Source organism: Odontomachus brunneus, unplaced genomic scaffold (assembly GCF_010583005.1).
Source record: "Odontomachus brunneus isolate Ranch 3 - 2012 unplaced genomic scaffold, Obru_v1 Obru_scaffold_057, whole genome shotgun sequence".
Taxonomy (NCBI): Eukaryota; Metazoa; Arthropoda; class Insecta; order Hymenoptera; family Formicidae; genus Odontomachus; species Odontomachus brunneus.
In genome coordinates, this window is record NW_022639507.1 from 456725 (window position 1) to 482482 (window position 25758).

General features: G+C 35.8%; 1 protein-coding gene across 4 annotated transcripts in view; it reads right to left on the reverse strand.

The window, feature by feature from the left end:
* The window catches only part of LOC116845753 (inactive rhomboid protein 1), a 340621-nt gene extending 319844 nt beyond the window's left edge, over positions 1-20777 (reverse strand). For 3 of the 4 annotated variants that reach the window (XM_032818807.1, XM_032818808.1, XM_032818806.1), the window contains exon 1: positions 20589-20777. In XM_032818807.1, coding sequence (XP_032674698.1) covers positions 20589-20746 — 158 coding nt within the window. In that variant the 5' untranslated portion in view covers positions 20747-20777. The remainder of the gene's footprint in view (positions 1-20588) is intronic. The other variant, XM_032818809.1, reaches the window with a different exon arrangement.
* Between the last annotated feature and the right edge of the window lie 4981 nt (positions 20778-25758).

A 25758-nucleotide genomic window follows, 5' to 3' on the forward strand; every position in this document is an offset into this window, starting at 1 on the left:
TCTCTCTCTCTCTCTCTCTCTCTCTCTTTCTCTCTTTCTCGTTTTCTCACTCTCTCCTTCCGACGACGAGATGAGGCCGGAGGTTCGAAGTCGTTTAAAGTTAGACGAAACTTTGACGGCCGCACACCTCTTCCTTCAAATTGACCCAGGGATGGTAGCAGACGCTAAAGGGGTGAAAAGATACAACGGAGTGGCGAAAAAACGGAAGTAGGAAATCGTAACTCGGCGAGTTAGACGCGAATTTCGTGAAAAGTACGTCCATCGACTGAAATAAATGCCTCGTCCTCTGACAGTTTCTTACAAGAACACATAGTCTTGAAAATCGACCTCGATCGAAGGACTAAAACTATATAAGACAACGAACCGAGAGAGAAAAAAAAGATAGCGCACAGTATATTGCCATTCATTTGACTCCTTCTTAAGTGTAGGCTAGTGTAGAGATCCTAAAAGTAGAAATCGGACAACGCCGACTAAAACTCTGTAATTGGCTCCGCCATGATGGAGCGAAAGCGGATGTGAGAGAGACGAAAAGGAGAGAGAAGCTTCGTATACGTATACACGACACTGACATTGTGCATCTGTGATGATCGTGTGGATTAGTGTTTGTTGTCTATAGTTGTTATTCAATGTTATGTGTGTGAGTTATAAATAAATAAATTACTCATGTCACATTTATTCATAAGAAGTGTATGAAATTGTAAGTTAAAATAATATTTCATTATAAAATTAATTATATTTCATTATATTTCATTATAAAACCAAAATGTAGTGAAATATGTAAAAAAATACGTATAATAATAATTGTAACATAATAATTGGAGAATAATAAAAATTATTTACATCACTATAAACTCATTATGTCAGCATATGTAATTATTTTTTAGAAATCAACATTTTATTATAATCGTATTTTTTTATAATGTACAAAGTAATACTTTATACCGATATTATTATATTGGCGTGCACTTTTAAAATTTGCATGTCATTTTCGATTTTGCTCCATCATGACAGAGGAGCGGAGCCTATTCTCAACGTTGCCCGATCTCTACTTTTAGGATCTCTAAGCTAGTGTAGAATCACTCTAATCAGAATTTGGCCATAAGGGAATAACTTTTGATTGGTCTGCTATGTTTCGTCAAATCTCATACAATATACAATCACCAGTGTTGTAATAGATACATGTTTTAAAGTAGCTAGATATAAATACAAATACAGTAAGAAAAATGTAACTAGATGAAGATACAAATACAAATTTCATATAAATAACTAGATGTAGATACAGGTATTCTGAGAATATCTCTAAATCTCTTTAAATACTTTTCAGACACTTCGATTACGGAACGCTCAGTGAGCTCTTACATTTCATTGATACATATTTTTAGATCTAAAAGAATATGCCAATGGGATACAAGAGCTCACTGAGCGCTCAGTAAGCGGTTGTAGTACTGAATACACCAATGGGCGCGTTCAGCGGAAAAAGCGTTCAGTGAGCAATCAGCGATTATTCGTTCTTACTGTTAGATCCCTAAATCTAGACCAATTACATTGACGAATTACTCAATTGTTGTGTAACTGTTGAGTTCGTTGAGAACGCACCCAATAAAGCAACTATGGTGTAAGAATATAAGGGTTGCGTTCCGTTTACACATTATGCGCGCATTCTTTACAGTATACGTGACGTGAACTGTAAATAAATGCATGCACATACGTGAAACGGAACGCAGCCAAGGTGTTTCATTGCGCATCATGGAGGTGGGAGTAGAACTAATCAGAAAGTTACCACAAAATATACTATGTTAACGTTACGTCTGATAAGAACTATTGGTTTTTTCGTATTTGTGGCAATTTTCTGATTGATAGTTACTGCGCATCCACCGGAATGCATCACCTTATATTCTTACACTATGGAAACAACTTTGTCTCTTGTGAAAAAGTAACAATATAAAAATCACCAAAATTGCATTTTATTTCATATACAGAGCGCGGTTCCGCGGCCGGCGAAAAAAATGGACGATTGCTCGCGGGCCTATCTTATAGACCAGAAAGATGGACTGTTTGGCATACGGAAATGGGTAGCTCCGTGTGTGCGTACGTGTACGTGTGCGCTCGTCCATTTTCTTCCGACCGCGGCGAGTCGTATGTCCCGCTTGTCGCGTCGCGCGCTTTAATTTGTCCATCTATTTTTATTAATATCTCGAAATTTTACGTAGTTATTTGAAAAATGACCTCTACAATTTTTGTTCAGTTTTATCTGTTCTACTTATATTTTTCTTTTGGCACGTCTTACGCGGGACACCCTGTATATATAAATGATAAATTTAGATACAGATACAGATTTTGAAATGAAAAATATAACTAGATATAGATATAGATACACAAAAAGTATCTAGATACTGCAAAAAGATACATCCCACATAACATTAAAATATACAAAGCATATTCCATGTATAAACATCTATATATATTGCATATCCTATGTATGTACACTTGAAGTACATGGTATGTGGTATGTACATACAATGTCTGTATATCCGCAACCGCAAAGAAGTACATAGAATGTTCCGTGCATATACATGTGTATATACATCCTACATTCTTTACATATCCAAGTATATACATTCTGTATATTCTCTGAATATACATAACAAATACATGCTAATATACACGTATAACGTATATACATAAAACACACATTATATATACATAATGTATGTAAAAAAAAATATTTGAGTAACCCAACAGCACAAAGTATTTATAAACTATGTGTTCTTAATTTTTACTTTATATTGTTTTACACGCTACTTAATTGAAGTTAAATTATACTTCGAAAATTTGCTTACCATTGCCAAGATTCGAACCTGAGAGACTTCTGGTTCTTGAGTCATTCCTACTCCACCACTGTCACTTTGACTGAGAGACGCTTTGTATTGTATATATATGGTATATCCATGTACAAAAACAAATGATTTATTTAAAAGAAGAGAATAGATAATTTTAATGTAAATTAAATATAAAATGTATGTTTAAAAGTATGTAAGAAGTATATTTAAAATATATTTACTTGTTTTAAAAGTAAATAAGATACAAATAAATCATTTTGTAAATTTAAATAAATTGTTTTCTGATAATAAAAGAAACTTTAATTTGAAACACAAAAAAGATACTTGTAATCTGCGGAGCTCCATGATGCTCTATAATGTAAAAAAAATATCCTGTATATCAACTGCACATTTTATATACGTAAGATAAATATACATGACAATATACTATGTAAAAACATTAATGGTTTATATTATTAAATGTATATATCGTACATAATGTCGCTTGCATATTCCATGAATATACATATTTTGGAACATATTTCGATACATATCGCATGCATATATGTTAAAAGAAATTCACGGTACATTCGATATCCGTGATAAATGGTACATTCGGCGTATGTATATACATGAATATACATGAATATACATGAATATACATGAATATACTATGATGTACATCTTATGTATATACCTTGATAGACTTAACATGTATACATCGTACATCATATCGCAAGTATATTTTCTAGATATATATATCCAGAACATAGACATATATATATGTTAAGTCTATCAAGGTATATACATAAGATGTACATTATAGTATATTCATGTATATACACACGCGAATATACCATTTATTACAGATATCGAATGTACCGCGAATTTCCTTTAACGTATGTGCATGCGATATGTATCAAAGTATGTTCCAAAATATGTATATTCATGGAATATACATGCGACATTATGTACGATATATACATATTAAAACCATTAATGTTTTTACATAGTATATATCGTCACATATATTCATCTTACGTATATGAAATATATGTGCAATGGATATACAGGATGTTTTTTTCACATTATGGAGCTTTCATGTATATTCCATGTATATAGAATATCTAATGTTATATAGGATGTATCTAGATACGTTACAACATTATTAATTACAGTAACCTTAAGAAAAGATAGAAAAAGAGAGACATTGAAAATATCTCTCTTTCTTGCAGAATTTTGACGAAACCGCGCGTTGTGGCCAAACTCTGATTAGAGTGTCTAGGCTAGCGTAAATACACTATAAAAGAGACTGGACATGAGACCCGTCCACCATGTTTATGCTAAATCCTGCGAGGGAGAAAGATATATACACTATTTCACTCTAACTCATAGTTTGCTCTTTTCAACTATACTATTGCACTACACTACTACACTACTGCACTGATGTAGCTAAGACTGGTATTCATAGTCGGGTCTTATTCTTAAGACTGTCTTAAGTTCATCTTCAGATACTCCGTAGCCAATAAAATGATCCGTTCATCATCTGAAGATAAACTTAAGACGGTCTTAAATATAAGATCTATGAATACCGGCCTAAGTACAGATGATGTAAGGTTAAGACTGCTATGTGTACATCGTGTATCAATGTGACTCGTGTGAACAATTTGGCATTTTAATATTAACAAGTATACAAATTACAATGACAAGAAGTATTTATTAACTTTGAAACGTTTGAAACTGTGTTAAAAGTTAAAATTAATGACTTGTATTTGAAAATCAGCGGAAATAGCATAAACATGGCGAACCAATCAGAAGATGATTTCACGTGTCCAGTCTCTGTATAGTGTCTCTAGGTTAATGTAGATGAGCACACTATCTGCTAGTTTATGTATCTCTTTCCAAGAACTAGAATTTATAAACCGAGCGTATCTTCAATTATTGTAATCACTGCCCACTTGTACATAATAAGTAATTGCATAGACGAAATATGTGGTTGTAATACATCAAATTCACATGTGAATAATACGAGTAATAAAACTCATCATTTTTTTGTACAACTGAACAACAGCTATGACTGCATGCTGTGTTGCAGATAGCAGTGATCACGACAGTTAAAAAGACGTTCGAGGTCTCTAACGGAAAAATACGCATCGAGAAAATGGCGCACTCATTTACACTTTTCTACACTATGCTGCATTCAAGAAGGATTCAATTACTGTAATTCATATACCGTATCGTACGACAACAAATTATCCTTCTCATAGCCAACAATAAATTACAAGTTGAATTTAATTTTGAGTATTACGTTTCTACACGAATATAGTAATATTTTACTTATTTATTCAGGGAGCCAAAAGTCGACGACACGTGAAGAAACTCGCGCTTATGTACTTCGACTTCGACTTCGCAGATCGTGCGAAGCGAGAGGGAGGGAGACAAACTCAACGACGCGCGCATTCCCGTCTCTGACGTCAACATCCAATACGGTCACGATGCAGGGAGAGCCACAGAAGTTCCAGAATTTCAAACGAAAACACACTTCGCGATATGCTCGCAACATTACGGAAACAACCGCGAAGACAAAACGGACTTCGCCGCGGATAGCGATTGCAGATCGCCGCGGTGTCGACCCCTTTACCTGCCCCACTCCTCCTACACGCGTCTGCACGTCCCCTTTTTCCCGTTGCATCTCCCCATCGAAAAGAACGACGAAGTCCCCTTCCGGTGAGGCTAGGTATGCCGACTACGAATCCGGGAATCAAACTTTTTAATGGAAAAGCCGGCTCGCCGGAATTATTTTTCGGGAAGAGAGACGTCCCAAGCTTTCCCATCCACTTTGCTCGCCCTTCGTCCGACGGGAACGAAGGGAAGAGGGCTGGCGGTGATTTACATCGAGGTAGGTGGCTGTCGCATCCTTCCCTGCCGGCACCGGGGATATTACCGGTCCTGCAGGATGCGCCCGTGAATCACCGTGAAATATCTTCAGACAGCTCGGGGACTCCAGCTTCAATGCCATTAGTGGCGGGGAATTCGGGAAAATTCAGGTGTGCGACGAGAGAAGAGCTAGAACGTTTTTGGAAATGCGCTCCTCTTTTCCGTGGTCACGCCATTAACTGAGTTCGAGTGCAGGCAGGAAGCGGCTTTCCATTTAATCGCTCGACAATCGAATGCTCTCTCGAAATTTTCCTCCATGAATATTACATTATTATCATTAAACTAAGTTTTCCTTTACAGTAAATTTCGACTCACGTGCTAAATTTCTATATATCTAATTGCATATTAACATATAATTAAATTATTATTCTAATTTCTCAATTAATTGTGTAGAGATCAATTATTATCTATTATTAAATCAACAAATTGTTATAAAAGCGTTGCTTGTAGATATGAAAAAAAAAATATTAACCGTTCGTTGAATGTGCTATTTTGAAATAAAAAATCATTAAACATGTACAATTCCTAATATACAGGATATCCTAGATCACCATTTTCAAACTTCGCGAGAGTATAAAATTAAGGTAAACATAAAAGTCCTATACCGTTTTGCAATATTCGCAATAAATTTTAAGATATTAATTAAAGAAAATTAATAAATAATCACGCGGTAGGTGAGCTACTAGTGGCGCCGTCTATTATTATATACTTATACATTTGGCCAATCTGTACCAAAAAGTTCTCTACCATTTTGCAAATGACCAAATAGATTTTTAAATACTAATTTTTAAAAAATTTGTGCATTATCGTACACACAATCATGTAACAATTTTCTTTCATGAATAATTAAAAATCTACGTGATTATTTGCAAAATGATAAAAGACTATTTTGTCTAATTTCATCTAATGTACAAGCACACAACAGCACACATCGCCATTACAGTTCATCTACCATATCGCGCGTAATCACATTAACCAATCTTCTTTAACTCTTTAAATCATAATGTATCATATATGATACACCTTTTTCAGAGCAGTGTTTACAAATTTAAACTAATTTGTAGAGACTTTGAGGCAGTAACTGTAGATTCATTGTAAAGTTTAGAGGTTCTTCTAACAAAATCATCTGCATAGAACATTAAATTTTGCAAATTTAATTATTCATAAACAAATTAATGTAAAGAAATAGTTTTTTTAATTCATTTCATTCAAAAATATTGCAAAGTAAGCCTATGGAAAAAATAGCTTGGTTGATGCTTTTTGAGTTGTAGATGATGACATCACCTCAAAAATTTTAAAATTCAAGATAGCGAACTCAATATGGCGAAAAATAAAAGCTAAAATACCAACAATCGGAATATATTATATTTTTTTTCTGTAAATAAGTGAAGTTGAGTCCGTGAATAGCTTCAATTTCAAAAAAGTGATTTCGAATTCGTAATCAGCGACGCCAAAACCCCTCAGATATAGATTGAACAAAGGAAAAGGTTGTTCAAAAAAATTCGTAACTTAATTAATATTTCGAGACTTATTACGAATATCACAAAACGATATGAGATTTTTATACTCACTTCAATCCGTTCTACGTTCTCGTGAAGTTTAAGAATGATGACTTGGGACATCCTATATAATAGATATAATATATAATGGTCAACATATAATAAAATAGCGATGACAGATGTCAAACGAATGTAACTAATGATCAGTACACCATATCAAATTTTTACGCCACCTCCACCGCTTTTCAAAGTCGCAGATAATTGTATACAAACAGCGCGCAAACTTTCGTATTAAAGTAAACTCGGATATGATAGTTATACAGAAAAGATGGTTATAGGCTGTAATTTAATGTTACCTCTAATAATTGTTAAATAGTTTTAACATCTAAGTGTACGTACATAAACTACTATAAATATTGGTTATCTTTGAGAATAACAACAAAAGCTATACTATACTATAATTATACTATACAAAAGTTATACTATACTATATCTGTACTATACTATAACTATATTATACAATTCTATACTATACTATAGTTATAATATACTATTTTAGTAATTGTTGGATCAATTACTATTTATAATCATCTTTTCCGTATGGCCATTATACCCAAATTTACCTTATATTACTCAAATAAAAAATATGACATCAAAATCCTTAAAGAGTTACTGGAAGTCAGTGTGTATATTTACTTTATAATGATAAATTGATATAGATGTTACATTACAATATACGCAAAATTCGCAAACGCTTTCTTGCTTTGGACACTTGCTTTGGACACTTTGTAATGCTAGATATGAACATTCGACTAGACATAGCCATTTTACACATTTCTCTCATTAACTGTGTCACCAAATATTCCTAATGTCTAGTGTTTATATTTAGCATTAAGAAGAGTCCAAAGCGAGGAAAAGTTTGCGAATTTTGCGAGTATTGTAGTGTATGAAATTATTATTACAAATAAAACAGGCGTATTGATTTTTATCTTACGTGCTCTTACAAAATTTTAATATTATATCTTTTTTATTGTTTATCTCTCTCAAAGTCAATATTAGGAGGGAAATCCTAACTTAAAAATTTTATCATAAAATACAAACTTTTTCTGCAAAGTTTACGTCGTATTGGTTGCACAGAATTACAAATATTTTTATCCAATGTAAGTACGGGCAAAAATGAATTAAAGCATTGCTCAATATATGATGTAAATGATAAAAAATTTCAAAATTAACACGTCATGCTATTAGTATAGATATTTGTTTGAAACAAAAGTATTGTTGGTATTTCGAACATATGTGTGTCCACTTAAGAACATTTCAGAAAACATTACCGTACAACTGAATATAAAAACTTAAAAGTATTCGAAAAGAGTTTGCAGAAAGATTTCTATATATGCGTTCTATATATTATCCCGCTAACTGTGGCATACTAGCATTAATTATTGCATCACCTTGAAACTTATTTATTCGTAGAAATACTCTTTAAGTACTTAATGTAAGCGAAATATTTTTGTTATAGCATCTGTATTATTTTATTCCTTTAAACCATACATTTTATTTCTTGGTGGAATTTTTTCAAATTTGGGAGGGCATATAGGAAACATCGGGGTGATTACAAATTTGAGGTCAACAGTTAAAATTCGAAATGGTGGCTCTAATGAGCTTTGAAAATGAGAAATTTCACTTTTAGCATTATGCAGAAATAACGCATTTCCTTTATATAAAAAAAGAGATTTGCGTTTTTTATAAGAAACTTGCAACAAACGTATTATCAATATTTCAATAATTTATTGTAAAATTAGAACTTACAGGAAATTTAAGAAAAAATATGTAAAACGCTGTTAATTATTCTTAATAATTTGTTAATGTTTTTGATGTATCGATTCCTAATAACCTTAAAATTATTTTTGTATGAGAAACATATATGTTTTTACTTTAATTTGCTTATAATAATTTAACAATAAAATATTTAAATTATTTTTTATTTATTTCTAGTTTCTCGTAAGAGTGTATAGTAATGACATAATTAAAAACAAAATGTCTACCAATAAGTTAGTTAAAATCACTAAAAATAAAAAAAAGATAAATACGACGCTAGCATCTCTCTCCTACTATTGCTCAAAGAATTAAATTAGTATTCATACAGAAATGCGGGAAAAGTTGGTGATTGTCATATATCTGTTTTTACATTACGTGAGTGTTATTTTTCGCGACGAATTCTTTTGTTTTATATACGTTCTAAAATGAGCAAAAATATTGAATTAAGCCCGAAAACGAAGAGTGTTATTGTTACTTTATCTAAAAAAAAAGTTTTCTACACGCGAAATAACAGCTGGACCAATCAACAATAACAAGATTCCTAAGAAACGAGAAATTTAGAGTGAATAAAGGGTAAAATAAGGAAACGCTGTACAATTGCAGTATACAATCGAGTTTTCAATAGAATTTGTCTGAAAAGTCTCAGACCAGCGTCAAATGAATTAAAGGGTGAATAGAAAGAATCACCCAGAGTCGTACATTAACAATCGTATTATCCGAAGTCTGTTGTGTAAATAGTCAAATTTATCAGATAATACAATAATTTATGCTAGTATTTTAAAACAGAACAGTACACATTTATATAAAATCTATATGTTGTACAAATATGAAAAGGGTAGCATGATCATGTTAGTTCTTATTTGACGTGATGTTTTGACGGTGACCTCGTTATAGACATTTTTGGAGTTTATTACTCCTTTTGATGTCCCCTTAATCTTGCATTTTTAGATGTTTAAGTAAACTCGTCACGCGTCTCTTATCCTGCCGAGCGTAGCCGCGTGAAAACTTGATTTTATTCTTCTACGCGCAAAACGGTGAAGTGCAATAGATTGCTATACGGGGTTGAAGAACCCTTTCAGTCGACATTTTAATTCAAGGGAGAAAAGGAGGAGCGACGAGAAGGGGAGCGAAATGGATCGGGCACTCGAGAGGCATATGCGGTCATACATCTGTGTATGTGTGTGTATCTGTATATGAGTAGGTGTGGGTGTATGTGTATGTGTGTGGGCATGTGTGCGTGAACCTGCGACGGTGTATGTATGTGGGTGCACGTGACTTAGGTAACGCGTGCGTGTGTATCGAAGTGTGTATATCGATTTCGCGAAAAGAGGTCACCGCCGGTACTTTACGGCACACAATACTAAATCAATTCTTCCGTCGGCCGTTGCTATACTTTCTTAAAGTTATGAGCGCGATGCACGATGTCGCGGAAAAGCGCGGCCGGATGTGGCCGAAATTTCGTCTACCTCGTATGTCAATTCGCGCGTGCAAATTCTTTGAAACGTCTCCGCGTTTCTTCGACGGCGCTCGCCGTCATATCATTTCGCGTCGCCGTCCTCTCCCGAGACGAGAATCGATGTGAGACATAAACCAAGTCGATGGTAAAAATATACATTCAGATAAGATTATAAAAATATATATCAGACATAAAAATATATATCTTATCTATTTTACGTACGAAAATTTTGTTCGAGAATTAAAGTATGAACCGTTTAGAATCAAGCTTTTTTCAGACTATATTTCCTTTCTTTCCAAGACTCTTACGTAGACATAAAATAAAAAGAATGTATCATTAAACCTTACGATACGGGAAACCACTATAGTCGCACTATAGTAGCACACAATTTTGTAAAATATAACTGCAATTATTATTACTATAGTTATCATTATAATTATATATAATTATCCATCTTTTCCACACAAATTAGTAAAAAAAAAACTTAAAAAGAAAATTTTATGTAAAAAACAAAATAGATAAAAAAATAACATCTTGATATTTATGAAAATAATAATGAATATTTTGTTTCATATTTTCATTTTTTTTTATCATATTGAATATTGTTATATAATTTTATCAAAAATAAATTCATGTTTTTTATGTTTTTTAACATAAAAAAAAAGTTTCTATATGATTGAATAAGAAAAAAATCGATTTGGAAGAAAAGAAAAGTTGTACGATTCGGACAATCACTAGTGACGCGGTGAGGATATCATATTTTTTTACCAATCTATATACCGCTTAATATATACAAAAAAAATTTAACTCAAAGACTAAAAAGTCGCCCAAAAACCGCTTAAACTGTAAGAGTTATTTAGATGGATTGTTATAATTAGGATACAGTGTCGATTTGACGTGATTCATTGCGTACATTACAAATCCAGGAAAATATTCGGTGCATGCGTTGATACTATCAAACATTATCCTCCCATAGTTTAAATTATATGCGCTAACATCTGTATTCGGCTCTTATTGGCCATTTAGATTAGTGTTGTATACTTTAGAAACTGTTGTATACTTTAAGAAACTGTTTATATAGTTTGTAATTAGATATATGTTGCAAACTTTTAACTATCTCTAAAAAATAATTATACTTTTCTTACTATTTACTTTTCTCTAGTAGGTGGCCTAAATTCAAAAACAGTTTTTTAAGCTGTTAGCTTTATCGAATTATTACGCATATCATACTGTTATGTATTTGGAGGTTTTTATGTATTTAGTGTATTGTTTTACCTTTGTAAAGTATTTTGTTAAAATATTTTTCCAAAAGCCAAAAAATAACCATGAAATAATAAAAATCAAGTATCTATCCCATTTAGTTACTTAAATTATCGTTGATCTTTTGTGCATTAAATAATCTTATCAGTAATAGTACTTTTAGCTTTATAAAAGAAAATTATTTTACATAATTATTTTGTGAAATAAAATGTTACATAAAAGACATGTTTTGTTCGCTTTCATTCAAACGTAAATTCGGTCAAAAACTTCTGTGCTTCCGTCCCATTTTGATTACATACTGGCCTACTGATTACAAGTCTGCCAGACGTCCTGGATTTTCCGGGATTACCTCAAATCCTAATGTCGCGTCCTGTGTCTGGCTTAAACCGCATTTATCCCAGATTTGTCCTAGATTACAATACGTTCTACACATAGTAACACACAGTAACGTTGTTACATAGAAACTGCTTCCGTTCAGTGTTTTAAATGAGTCCTCTTTTCGCGCATGCGCATTTATATGAAAATATCAAAAATATCAGAAAATACAAGAATGTACAATCGTGGATAGAAAGGTTGTCTATTGTGACGGAAATTATAAACCTCAATGTCGTATTTTCAATGGCGCATCAAGAGGATCACTCATAAACTTACTATTTATCAGAGAGAAACACAAAATTGTTTCTATACATTTTTTCATTATCTAAGTAATAAATATTAATTTGAGGCAAAGTTGAGATGGATATATACAATATTATAAATATTATGTTATTATAATATTAATTAATGTAGTTTTCATATTAACACTTGTTTCGGTTGATTTAACATATATGCATAGATAATAAAAGTAAGTATATAAGTCTTTAAATATGTATAACAAGTGTTAATATGAAAACTACATTAATTAATATTATAATAACATAATATTTATAATATTGTATATATCCATCTCAACTTTGCCTCAAATTAATATTTATTACTTAGATAATGAAAAAATGTATAGAAACAATTTTGTGTTTCTCTCTGATAAATAGTAAGTTTATGAGTGATCCTCTTGATGCGCCATTGAAAATACGACATTGAGGTTTATAATTTCCGTCACAATAGACAACCTTTCTATCCACGATTGTACATTCTTGTATTTTCTGATTCAAGTATATGTATATACTTGAAAATTAGATCAAACTGAAAAAAAACCCTTTACCATTTTGCAAATAACCACGTAGATTTTCAGTTATTAATTAAAGAAGATTAGTGCATAGCTTTGCGCTATGATGCACCAATTTTCTTTAATTAATAACTAGAGATCTAAATAGTCATTTGCAAAATGACAAAGGATTTTTTTCAGTTTAGTATATAAGCACATGATAACAAACACCACAACTTCAAAATATTACGCGTGATCACTCATCAATCTTCTTTAATTAATAACTCAAATTTTTACGTGGTTATTTGCGAAACGGTAGAGAAATTTTGTGTTTAGTTTGATAAGTTTTATTATACACAATAGGTGTTATCATTAATTGTCAGACACTCTACATGCATTTTTCAAGTATTACTATAAATTATGAACTTTTTTCACCGTTTTTCAAAGAAAGTAAATTATTCTGAAATTTCTATATAATATTGGTATATTAATTTTTAATATCATATATTAGTTTTTCATTAAAACTAAGAAAACTAAATATCCTATTTTTCCTTTATCTTAAATTTTTCCGAATGCTATCCGAAAAGTCATTTTATTCCAGATTTAGTCAAACTATCCCATTTTTCTCAATACAGAAGATTTTTAAATGGTTTTAATAAAGAAAAACCGTATTAAACGAATTTATAGCTCAAGTAAATGTAACAGCTTTACTTCTTCTTTTTCTTAATTTTAAGAATAACAACAGTTTTACTTCTAGCAGTAGTTTCTATTTTTACCGTATATAGTAGATCTTTATTATTGTTAAATTATTTTCTATATATCTATAAATAAATTATTTTTTCTCATATATATAATTTTCAGTGATCTCCCTTTACTCCATACATTTATGTAAAATCTCAGACTTGAAAGGGAGGGGGACTTGGAAAATCTAGTCATCTTATTAAACTTTAATTTAAATATACAAAAAATTCAAAATACAAATTCAAAATACAAAAAAAACGAATAGCATGCCAATCCCAAGAAATACGTATAAAAAATGTAAAATTTAATTTCAAATATCTTATCTCTCGAATGGTAAATTTTTTCCGAATTGCATTAGTAGTTATTAGGGAAGATTAGGAATATCATACTACATGTTTATTTTCGACTAGAAAAATTTTCAAGTGTTTACTAAAACTTGCTGTAATATCAAATAATTTACAGTTAAGCTATCACAAAGAGCACTAGATACATAAAGAAAGTATCTAAATTGTAATATAACATGCAATTTTTATTTTTGTTTTCACTATTTATATAAATACTACAGCCGTCTTTCACTCACATTTAAGATAGCCCACTATTATTCATGAACATTTATAAAACAAAAGTCGTTATATTTCAAAAATTACTTTCAATATTACAGTAATTAAATCTTATGTGCAATATGTTTTGATCAAAAGATTGCATTTGGAACTTAAGTTTTGTAATAGAAGTTTCTATTTTATATGTTTATTATATTTTTTACAAATAATATGTATTAAATATCTTAAAATAAACATGTCAAATTATGTTGTTTTCATTATTTTATAAAATAATAGGTACATCTTGAACATAAAATATGTATGAGCCATTTATTTCTTAATTTTATGACCATCTTATAAAAAAAATTCAAGAAAAACTCAGGAAAATTCAGATAAGATCATGCTCATGTTTTAATATTTTTGTAATAAATAATTTTAGTAAAGTATTTTCTCTTCAACTTTGATAGTATTATGTACTGTAGGCTTCAGTGAAGTAATATACCAAACGCTATTAAGAAATTACAATAAGAAATGTATTTTTTTTGCATTTTAAAAAATATGGTCATCTTATCAGAGTTTACCCTATGTTTGCTTGTACCAGAATGCTCTTTTTACGCACGATACAAGACGCGACAAGCAAGACTTATACTGTAAATAAAAAATGAAATTGCTCTGACCTTAAGAATATTACGATTAAAATATTTACTTTTGGTCTTAGAAGAATCTTTTTGAATCCATAGAGAAAAGTAGCCAAAGCGACATACCTCTATATTTCATATATTAAATGTTGTATTTTATCGAAACTAATATAAACGTAATTTGTTTTATCAGTTAAGTCATAAAAAATTCATACTTGGTATATTTCTTGTTCTTGTATATGTTAAATTAGCAAATATCGAGTTTTAGGAATTCGCATGTTTTATTTCTATGATTTTCATTGACGAATTACGTACACTAAACAGTGATCTTTTTATTCAATATTAAGTTTTTCTACATGCATTTAGCTTTTGTAAAAATATTTTTTGAATGTTTTTATTTTCATCATTTTTTTACTGTATAACTTGAAAAATTTTATGAGAATGTTTCTTAAAATGACATACCTACAGTATGCAATAGGTGCGATACTTTGTGACTAACATAACCTAATTCTAACTTCTTATTGTGACGTAAAATTTGTTTATTTTAAAGTTTAATTTTGTTTAAAAATATAACAAATGTAAAATATGTGAGAAATGAAAAGGATGGAAATACCAAAGATATATTTTTATTTAATTATATTTCCCTTTTGTAACATTATATTTTAAATAAATGAATATTATTCAACCATTAAACGAATTAATGAACTTTCAAATTATTCATTATCAAATATTATTATATGCAACATGTTATATAACTTCCAATAGGTATGTTGTTTTTGACACTCATTTTCATTGAGCTCCATTTTCGTGCGTTTTACAAATACAATTTTTGTTTTAAATCTAGAAACAATTTCAGTAAAAATATGGTATTATCTGATAAGGGGTACTTCCAACTATATGTATATATATATATTTACATTTATATTTTGATCTTTACCTAAGACATAATATTCAAAAACAAAGTCGCTTTTGGTGCCTTTACTCTATATTAGTAAAATCTTTTAAAATTTAAAGGGTCAGAGGGTTAGATTGCCTTAAAATCATGCTTATTTTTTCACAATTTTTTATGACAAACTGAATGAATATGTGAAAGTGTTATTTTGACGTGTATTTATATAAATAAAGAGAAGATTTATTTATTATATGTATTTAATATATAAAGAGAAGAAAAATATAATTTTGATCATCAAATATTTAATATAAGTGTATGGTATATGCAGTTAAAATATATTTCGTTTTTCTTTTTAAGGTCATTTTGCAGAAATATCTTGACTCTCAGTGGTTCAATTAAACTGAATTTTAGGTAGAAAATTTCCGTGAGCTTATCATTATCAGGTAAACCACTATACCAATAGAAATTGAGTAAAAGTTAACAAAACTGCAAATATCTTAATGAAATATTATTAAAACTTTCAGTCCTTTTATAGAAAAAAAATTAATATTTCAAAATTAAATATTTTGTAGAGTTTGTCAGTGGTTCATCCGATAACGACAGGCTTACGGAAATTTTCTACCTAAAATTCAGCTTAATTAAACCATCTAGAGTCAAGATATTACTGCAAAATTGCGACCTTGGGAAGAAAAACAAAATATATTTTAACTGCATGTACCATACACTTATATTGAGTATTTAATCATCAAAATTATATTTTTCCTCTCTTTATATGTTGTATAAATACACGTCAAAATAACACTTTCACATATTTCATTCAGTTTGTCATAAAAAATTGTCAAAAAAAACAAGCACGATTTTTAGGCAATCTGACCCTCTAGTCCCCTTAAGAGATTCTACTAAGGAAATAATATTTTTGCACATCGAACGTTTTTTAACTACAGTAGGATATCATACGTATAATTTTAATATCGTCGCTTTGACAACGACGCCTTTATCGACATAAAGAACTCCGACGATTTCTAGCTCGCGGCTACCGTCACATACGGTGGTTTGCAAAAGGTGCTCTCTCATAAAGCCGTGCGACGTAAATCCGCCGATAAATCAGCCGCAATAAACGCCGACGCGCTGTTTGTCGAGGCTGTCGCGAAACTTTTCGGCACGCGGACTTCGGCCGTTTCGGCCTGGCGGCGAAAAATTTTCTCCAGTGCGGAAATTCGCATGCGAGTACGGAATGAAGGGAAAGAGGGACGGCCGGAATTTATGCCCCCCTCGCGCCGGGCGCCGGCGATTAATTTCGGACCCCTCCCCCTCTCGCCCCCAACGCTTTTCAGAAACGCATTTCGGCTGCGCCTCTCTAATGGCGCCACAAATCACACCCGTAATGATCTCGAAGCTGGAAGAACTGCGATCATCGCCACTCGCGTCCTCCTCCCCTTACCCTCGCTTGCACCCGTTTACCACCCACCCCTCATCGTTTTGGGTTAGACACGGCCGCCGAAGACGAATCGTCCCATCGATTATTGATTTCCAACTTAGATATCATCTATACAGAGTATCCCGCGCGAAACGACTCCAATATAGTAACGATTGATTTCTTAGACCATTCAGCGTTGATTTTTATTTGGGAAAAATCCCAGGGAAAATGACCATTCGATGCATCAACCGCTGCAAATGTGTTTGATCGATACAAGCAGCCTCGATTATCATCATGAATATCAGAGTGAACGTGACATCACGATATTTCGCAATAGAGTAATTTGTAATTGTCGTGATTCTAAAAGAGTCACGGCACACACCTGACACGGGTCGTTAGTGTTTCCAGAATCGATTTTATTAGCTTGTTATTTGTCGCATGGAAAGATCGTGTTCACTTCGCACTGCAATTATTGCATTTGCAAATCAAACAATTCATTCATAACGAGTGATGCGGAAAGATTGATCCAATTTTAATTGCCACTCAGTATCGCCCCAACCAATTCTACTATGAGTTTGGCTGTTATTGGCCGCTGCTTTAGTTATGTCTATATTATGAATGATCTTAAATTCGTCCTGTAGTCACAATTTATCTCCATTCTATCGACCTATATTTGATCTCCTCCCCCAGAATAACAACAATTAATGGTACCGTTGCGCGCAATTTCACATAAAGTACAAATCTGATTTTAATAACAAATTTATACGACCCCCGTGTGCGCCATGTTATGTTAACGACCAGTCCGTTGATTAATTACAATTAATAAAATAAATATCGAGAGGTAAACGAATATTAATGAGACCAAGGGGGATTACGCGGTAATTAATTTCGCGATGAGCTCGCTATTTCGGGGCAAGTATTATTTGCGGGGCCCTTGTTGCAGACTCTTTAGAGTATTCCGCACTATTTAATTAGAGTTTTGCTTTTGTGTGAATTAACTTGCCTTCTTTCCATCTAATTAAGTGTCTTCCATAGACCAGACGAAATCAATAGTTTCTTATCGATATGCGAAGAAACAATAATAATAGCGGTGAAAGGGAATATAATAAGTCCAGAAAATAAAAATAATATAAATAGGATTTGAAGGGAGGGAAGGGAAATTCCAATGAGAAACTTGCGAAATACTTACAACTATTTGTTTGATCTCCTCGCCATCGACGTTTCTCCCCGAATAGCAACAATTAACGGTACCATTGCGCGAAATTTCACATAAAATACAAATCTGATTTTAATAACAAATTTATACAGCCCTCGTGTGCGCTGTGTTATATTAACGACCAGTCCGTTGATTAATTACATAAATAAAAGTTTTATATGGAGAGAATATTATAGTTCTTCTTTATAAATGTTCAATTTTATTGCGTTTCTAGTACAGAAATAAAGTGTCAGTAAAGTTTATCTTGCTACAAAGCATAGTAAATTTCGCAAAAAATACAAAAAAACAAGTTTTTTTAATAACGTACTTTAATTCCTAAAATATAACATACATGAGATGAAAGTATAATAAGTTATTGCAGAATGTCGAATTATTTCACGGTTACAAAGTTCTGTAGTAATATATAAAATTATAAAATTCTCTTCATGTAATTCATGTAATTCTCAAAAATTAAGAGATATTTGAATAATTCCAAAATGTTAAATATGTAGGGAAATTTTTGAGTGATGAGATAGAGTGGAGAGAAGAGGGAGAGGAAGAGAGAGAGGGAGAATGAGAAGGGAGAAAAAGAAAGAGAACTTACTCTCAGGATAGAGTCTTCGCGGATTTCCTCTGAAAGACGATTCTCTCCGTCGTGTGCCACCGCTGAAGAGCGAAGGAGGCAAAGAAGGAGATGGAAACGGATGCGATGGCGTGTGGCATCGCGGGTGGTTTTCATTTTGCGAACTGAATATGATTTGCCGTACGAATGAGCATGTAGGTTAGCGCTTTCCTGAAGCTTTATATGCCAGTGCATGGGAGTGAGATGGGGGCTGCAGGTTACCGCCGCACCGGTTTCTGACCCTCTTTCGGCCATGCTCTTTCAACCTCTTCCCCTCTCCATAGTCGTCCCGGAGGGAAATGCCGAAACTTAGATTGTTGTTTATTATCCGCCAGTTCTGCTTTTTCAACGTTGTTTTAGGTGAATAAAGTTCGTTACTACTTTAATTATTCCTTGAACTTTAGATTCTCGCAAAACCAAATGTGATAGGGCGCATATAAAGGATCATATAAATTTAGTATCAAAGTTAGGTTTGTGTACGCTTTACGGTCAGTAATTTCTTTCCGTGCGAACACAATTTCTCCCTGTTGCGCGATACTGCGAACGAATGCTATTTCTAAAATGATGTGACGCGGTTGAAGAATTCTCTTTATAGTTATTAATTTATTATTTTACTCGTACTGGATTTTGCTTTCGCCTTAATTAAGGAATATTGTTCCTGTTATAATATTACCACTCGTTATTACCAGTATCGTTATATCATATTGTTATTAGCAACTGAACGCAGAGATTGGGTAAAGCGGAAGAATTAAAAGTTTCGTATTAATTTAATTGGTGGTCTCGCTTAGATAATACCATCGCATTTTATACTTTCTATATGTTAATTTTGTATGGAGTAATTCAGCGTGCAGGAAGACTGGACGTTCAACAGTAAATACGTGAACTGAACAAATTATTTTTATATAGCAAATTAAGCAAATTAACCTTTTGGAGTATAATTTTGAAATATAATTTGAAACATAATTATACCAAAATGCGTATTACTCACGTTTTGAACTAACAATTAACTAAATTCGTTAGTACAGTATAAAAATATGCGCTATTAAAAAAATCTATCTGTGCTCCGCAAAAAAGTAAAATTAACATGTTTATAATTATCAGCTACTAAACACATTTTTTCCGTCAAATATCGATTTTAAGAAATAAAGTGCGACTTCTGACAACAAAATTTGTCTATTGGAAACAACGGTAAAGAGTTGTAGAAAAAAATGATTAGTTTCTTGATTAATAAAACAAAATTAAATCAAAGAAAACACGTTGCTCCGAAATCCTTATTTTTCAGGAAGCGCGAGAAAACGTCCGGTAACATTAACACACAATTACCAAAGATATTTCGTAACTATCTCGTTATATTACTTATTCTTTATGCATTCCATTACTGAGTAGAATACAGTTTTCACTGTACACAACGGCATTTCCAAATAATAAAAAAAGAGAGAGAAAGGATAAAAAAACATGTGGGAAGCGGAAAGCCTCGTTGACAATCTCCGAATGAAAGCCCCTTGAAACAAGTATCGCATCACTCTCACAACGTTGTTTCCGCAAAACGACCCATACAATTAATCCCCGCACTTATTTCGTCGAGACAAAATGGCGTGGTGAGATACTCACGTCTCGCGATACGGAAGAGACCGACCGCCACGCGTAATCCTTCGACGAAGGTAACTCGGAAAACAGCACTTCTCTTTCTCTCCCTTTCTTTCTTTCTCTTTCTCCGAAGCACTGACAATCGACGCACCAATCGATTCCCACTGACTCGCACGAAACATCTATAAACTACTCGTTGAACCTCCGCTGAAATCACTTGATCTCCATCGTTCGCAGCCTACGTGGCTCCGGCGCCATGTCCTTGAAAGAATATCACATACGGTGACTCTTTCGAGCGGGATTTGTCAGGTCCATCCTTCTGCCGCGGAGATCTACTGATCGCCATCCCACGAATCCCGTAGGTCCCCTGCGGTCATCCCAACTCGTACGAATCCGCCGACCTTTCTGCTACATCCTTCCGCCGAGAGAGAACTTTTCCCGGATGATTCTCGTTGCTGACTAAATCGCGGAGTGTGTTCTTTTCAAACGAGCACGAGCCACAATTCTTCTCGATAACGAGATGGTTTCTTAGAGGAGGATGATTCACGGTTATCCTCGAAGGACAAGGCAGCCTTCTGGAGGCAGGTGAACTAACGGTTTGCTTTGGCATGCAAAGAGTATTCTTCCCGAATCCCAGCTTCTCCAGGCGCGAGAAACTCGCCACTTTCCTCGGCACGCAGGATTCTTGCACTTTTTCTCGGAGGGAAGAGAACAAATTTTGCCCGAACGGGCGAGATCCACGATTAGCCTTAGTGTCGATAGGATTTTCCTTGGGCGTGAAGGAAATATAACGCAGACGACGATCTCGAGGAATCCTCAATATTCCGAAGGGCGCGTGCGAGCGCTCTTCCTCAACTCGGTCGGGGAGGATGCCCGACCATCTGGAAGGGATTCGTGATCTCTTCCGGCGAGACGTTGCTTTCCTCAAGGAGAAAATAAACTCGCGATACTTCTCAATGGAGTGTGAATGGACACTTTTTCTCGCAGCGAAGTATCCTTCTCGACATCGCGTATCAACTCACTAATTCCGACCCTACCGAGTGTGTCCGTCTTTATCTTCCTTCAACACACGAGTCCACATCTCATCTTCTTCGGCGATTAATCATCCGACACTGAACACAGACTCACGTTACCACGAGCCCTCGGAGCGCTCTTCGGCGAGGACCAATCACGCCGCGGAGAATGTTCCCTCATTGAACGTGGTCAGCACGACGCGTTTCCTCTCGCGACATGTCGCGGCGAAACACCAACGCTACACAAAATGTCTCTCAATGTAGAAATCCACGCAACCTCTCCAACTCGCACGAGATGTTTCTCAATGAAGGACCACGCGTGATCATCGAGCACTTCGCACATAATTTTCACGCCCGCGATGTCACGACAGTCACTCCACGTTTCATCTCCCTCGAACCGCTATTTCAGCCTTTTCCAACCAACCTGCTATCGTTCAACAAGTCCATCTGCGATCCTCACTCACTCACTCCCGCACACTCTCAAACGCACGGATCACGCTCGCCCTCCTCGAGTGCACCGGCCCAGTCTTCTCTATATACGCGTTTCCACCCTTCGACGACAAGTGCCACCACGTTCTGCCTGTCCAGGCGTACTCCAACCAATCCGACCAGTGGCATCTGCGCGAATTTCCCTGATAAGACCACCCGCATGCTGTTCTTTCACCTCGCAACATTCAGAGCCAAGCGTAGATCTGCGCCTCTCTTCCGCTTGCACGACTCTCGTCGACAAGTCCGCCAGATGCAGCTGGATCAACTCGCGATCAACACTCTTCTACCCTGAACACGTCTGTCCTGTTTCCGCGCATAGACTCATATCTTTTGCCTTTACGCCAGCCCGCGCGATATCGTCACGGCCCACCTGAAGCCATCACAATTTCCACTGTTTTAACGTACAAAATAATCGCACGCCTCTCTGCTGCTCGAGTCGAGCGGTGAATCGCAACCGAGCACAACTTCTCCTCTCCGTCGAGGTGCGAGCTCTTGACTCTCCACTCTGAATTTCCTTCACTTAATGTTATTTACGCGATTACGATTACGACCGAGTGTGGGAATTTTTCACGGCCGAAGCGGAGACACGTTTCTCAGTCTCGCCGTCCACGACGACCCACGAGCCCGCGGGCGGCGAGCGGAGGAGGAATTCGAGCGGAAGCGACGCGGTAACCCAGTTTCCAGCGGGAGCGCCGCTCCTCCCGGCATGCAGCGCGTAAAAATGGCTTCAGCAGCGTCGGGACGTCGCGCGACGTCCCGGAACGTCCTGCGACTCCGGACGTTTGATGAGCGCGAACGAGATGCTCGCTGATGCTGCCAGCTGATCCCACCGTGCATCGGCGTCACGACTCGGCGTCGATTCGTCTCCGAACACCACTCCGCTCTCTACCCGGTTACCGGAAGCTCCCTCGCGACAACGACACGACGTGAGGAAGGCCGAGAGGGGGAGAGAGTGGACGGAGAGGAGCGGATGATCCTGAGAGGAAATCGTCTAGATTTCCAGCAGGTGGACGTCCCGACGCCTCTACGAGAGACACGGAATAACCTCCGCGCAAGCAAAATGGTGGACGGCACTCCCGAGGGCCGACTCGCGCCTCCGCTCGGTTTCCGCCCGGCGAGCACCCGATGGGACTTCCGGCGACGTCGCGAACTCGCACGGAACCACTTCCGGAGGATACTGTGCTCGCGCCCGTACGAAGGGCCACCGTAGGGACCCCCCGGACTTCGCCACGGAGACGCGCAGCCCTTCGAAATGGACTTTCCGCACCGCTTCCACTTCGACGCGCGATTCTCACTTCGATGCGTGCGTACGCGCGCGCGCGCTCGTGCGCGCCCTTGCTCGCGCACGGCCGCGCGCTCACACTCTCTCACGACGACGCGATCGGCGTCGAGCGCGCTCCTCCTGGCCGCCGCCGACCGCCTTCAGCGTCGTGGATGAGCCCGTGGGGCTCGTCGGCAGCGTCGGCAGGATCCTCGCCGAGAGCATTCCAGGGAGGGTGGACCGCACACACCGCGCCATCTGGCGATCTCGCGGCGTACACAACCTCTCGTCATGGCGGCCGGACCAACCCCGAGTCAATAATAGGGCCAGCAAACGCGGATCTTGAGAGCGCGGCCACGCGGTGTCACGCAGAACGGCGTCATCCCCTTGATGAACCCGCGGCAGACACAGATATCACGATTGCTACCCTTCGTAGGGGCGCTGGACACTTCGAAACCTCCCTCACTTGCGTCCCCGTTTCTTTCTTTCCCTTTTTTTATCCACACGCGATCACGACGCGGGGCCACCCTCTTCGAGGTGCTCGGGCGGCTGCGCGATTCGCACTGAGCGCACCCCCGCATGGGAACCGAGAGGGTGCGAGCGGTGGTCAGGGGTGTGACTATGAATCCTGCAAGTTCGTCTACGGAGAGAACGCGCCCCGATAACACCCGCATCCTCTGTCGCAATAAATTTGTGAATTTAGCTGTTGCCTACATGAAGATAACGAGTCTCCTGGCACTACGAATAAAAAAATAAATGTCCGAGAAATCTGATTAGAAGGATACGATAGTTGCCTCTAGTTATTTTCAATGTATGTTAACTGAATATTTATATGTTGTGCTTTTCTTATTTGACTCAAATATCTTTTGCTATTACATAAAGTAGGTTCGTAGTGGAATATTTATGACGATTGGTGAAATCTTTACTGATGAAATTTACTTTATCCACAAGTTGTGGAAAAGAGAACCCTCGAAGACGCTCCTGTCGGGAGTGCACGAGCATTGTCGGAAATACGCGACGCCCGCAACGAACGTCCCGATGCTTTCGCGGACGCGTCGCGCTGTTTTGGGGATTTTTCCGGACGGCGGGGGCGGCGAGAGGGCGAAGAGGAGAAACGACGGGATGAGAACGGGAGTACGCGAGAGAGGGTTGTTTTGTCGCTGGGATTGGATATGAATAATCGGAGAACGCATTCGCACGAGGGGGTAGGTTTTGGAGAAGTTACGGTGCTTTTGAAAGAATGCAAGCGGTTACGGAGAAGAAATACGAGACATAAAATTACGGAAAAAAACCGCAGTTTCGCGATGAGTCGAACGCTTACGCAGCATTTATTTAGGGAAATTATGAAAAGAGTGGAAGAATCTGTCGCCATGTTGCATTAATTTGGCGTAAAATGGGATAAAATGATGGAAGCGCGACAAAATGTCGCGTCGTTATAGTTGAAATGCAGCGCGTCGAATATATACTAAAAGGATAAATGTCAGAAAATTTTTCAAACTGTTTTATATTAAACTAGACGTAACATGATTTATATTTCGATGCAGCTATGTCGCATTAATCTAGCGCGAAAATGTCCCTGAAGATGTGAAACGCTCATGCGGTTATTTTCGCGTCGAGGCAATAAATTTGCAAAGACCGCCGGAATTTCGGTATTTTCATTAGCTAGGAGCGCACGACGTGTTTTCGCGATAAGAATGCAATCGCCGTCAATCACTACTACGATTTCTAACCAATATTTGCACGCCGCCGGGTATTTTCCCAAAACCGAAAGCCACGTCATCGGCAGGGACGGCTTTATGCATAAATAGCTGCGCGCTCCTTTTCCGCGAGATTAACAATAAGGTATTCAATACCGCTACGCTCCGCTAATACTACTATAGAAATTACTATAGAAATTATAAATAATAAGATGTTTACTAATAACTAACAGAAATACATTAAAGAAACATTAAATTTAAATTTTTCTAATGACGTGTGCATCAATATAAATAATCGTAATCATTACTCATTGATAAAATTAAATGAGAACAAAATTAGTAATTATTCAACAGAATTAGTAAGTCTGGAAACTTTATATATTTCGAGTTTCGATATTTAAATATCTACATATAATTATGAGCTTTTAGAATTCAAGAGCTATATCCTTGAAAAAGAATCTCACAATTTGAACTTACCGATCGTATATAAATTTAGATGTTCTAATAATTCTCAACTTACAAAGCATGGGAATTTTAAAATTTGGTGTACCCAAGACTCGAAATTTCTTGCGATTCTTATCATTGTGTCTCAGAACCCTCGAATTCTCACAGGTTTCAATTTATACATCAGTCGTCCCTGACTAAGCTTTTTACAGATTGCTACCGTTGGAAATATACACGACTGAACGCGAATCATCAAATCACATGACACATGATGAAGCTATAAATAAGTC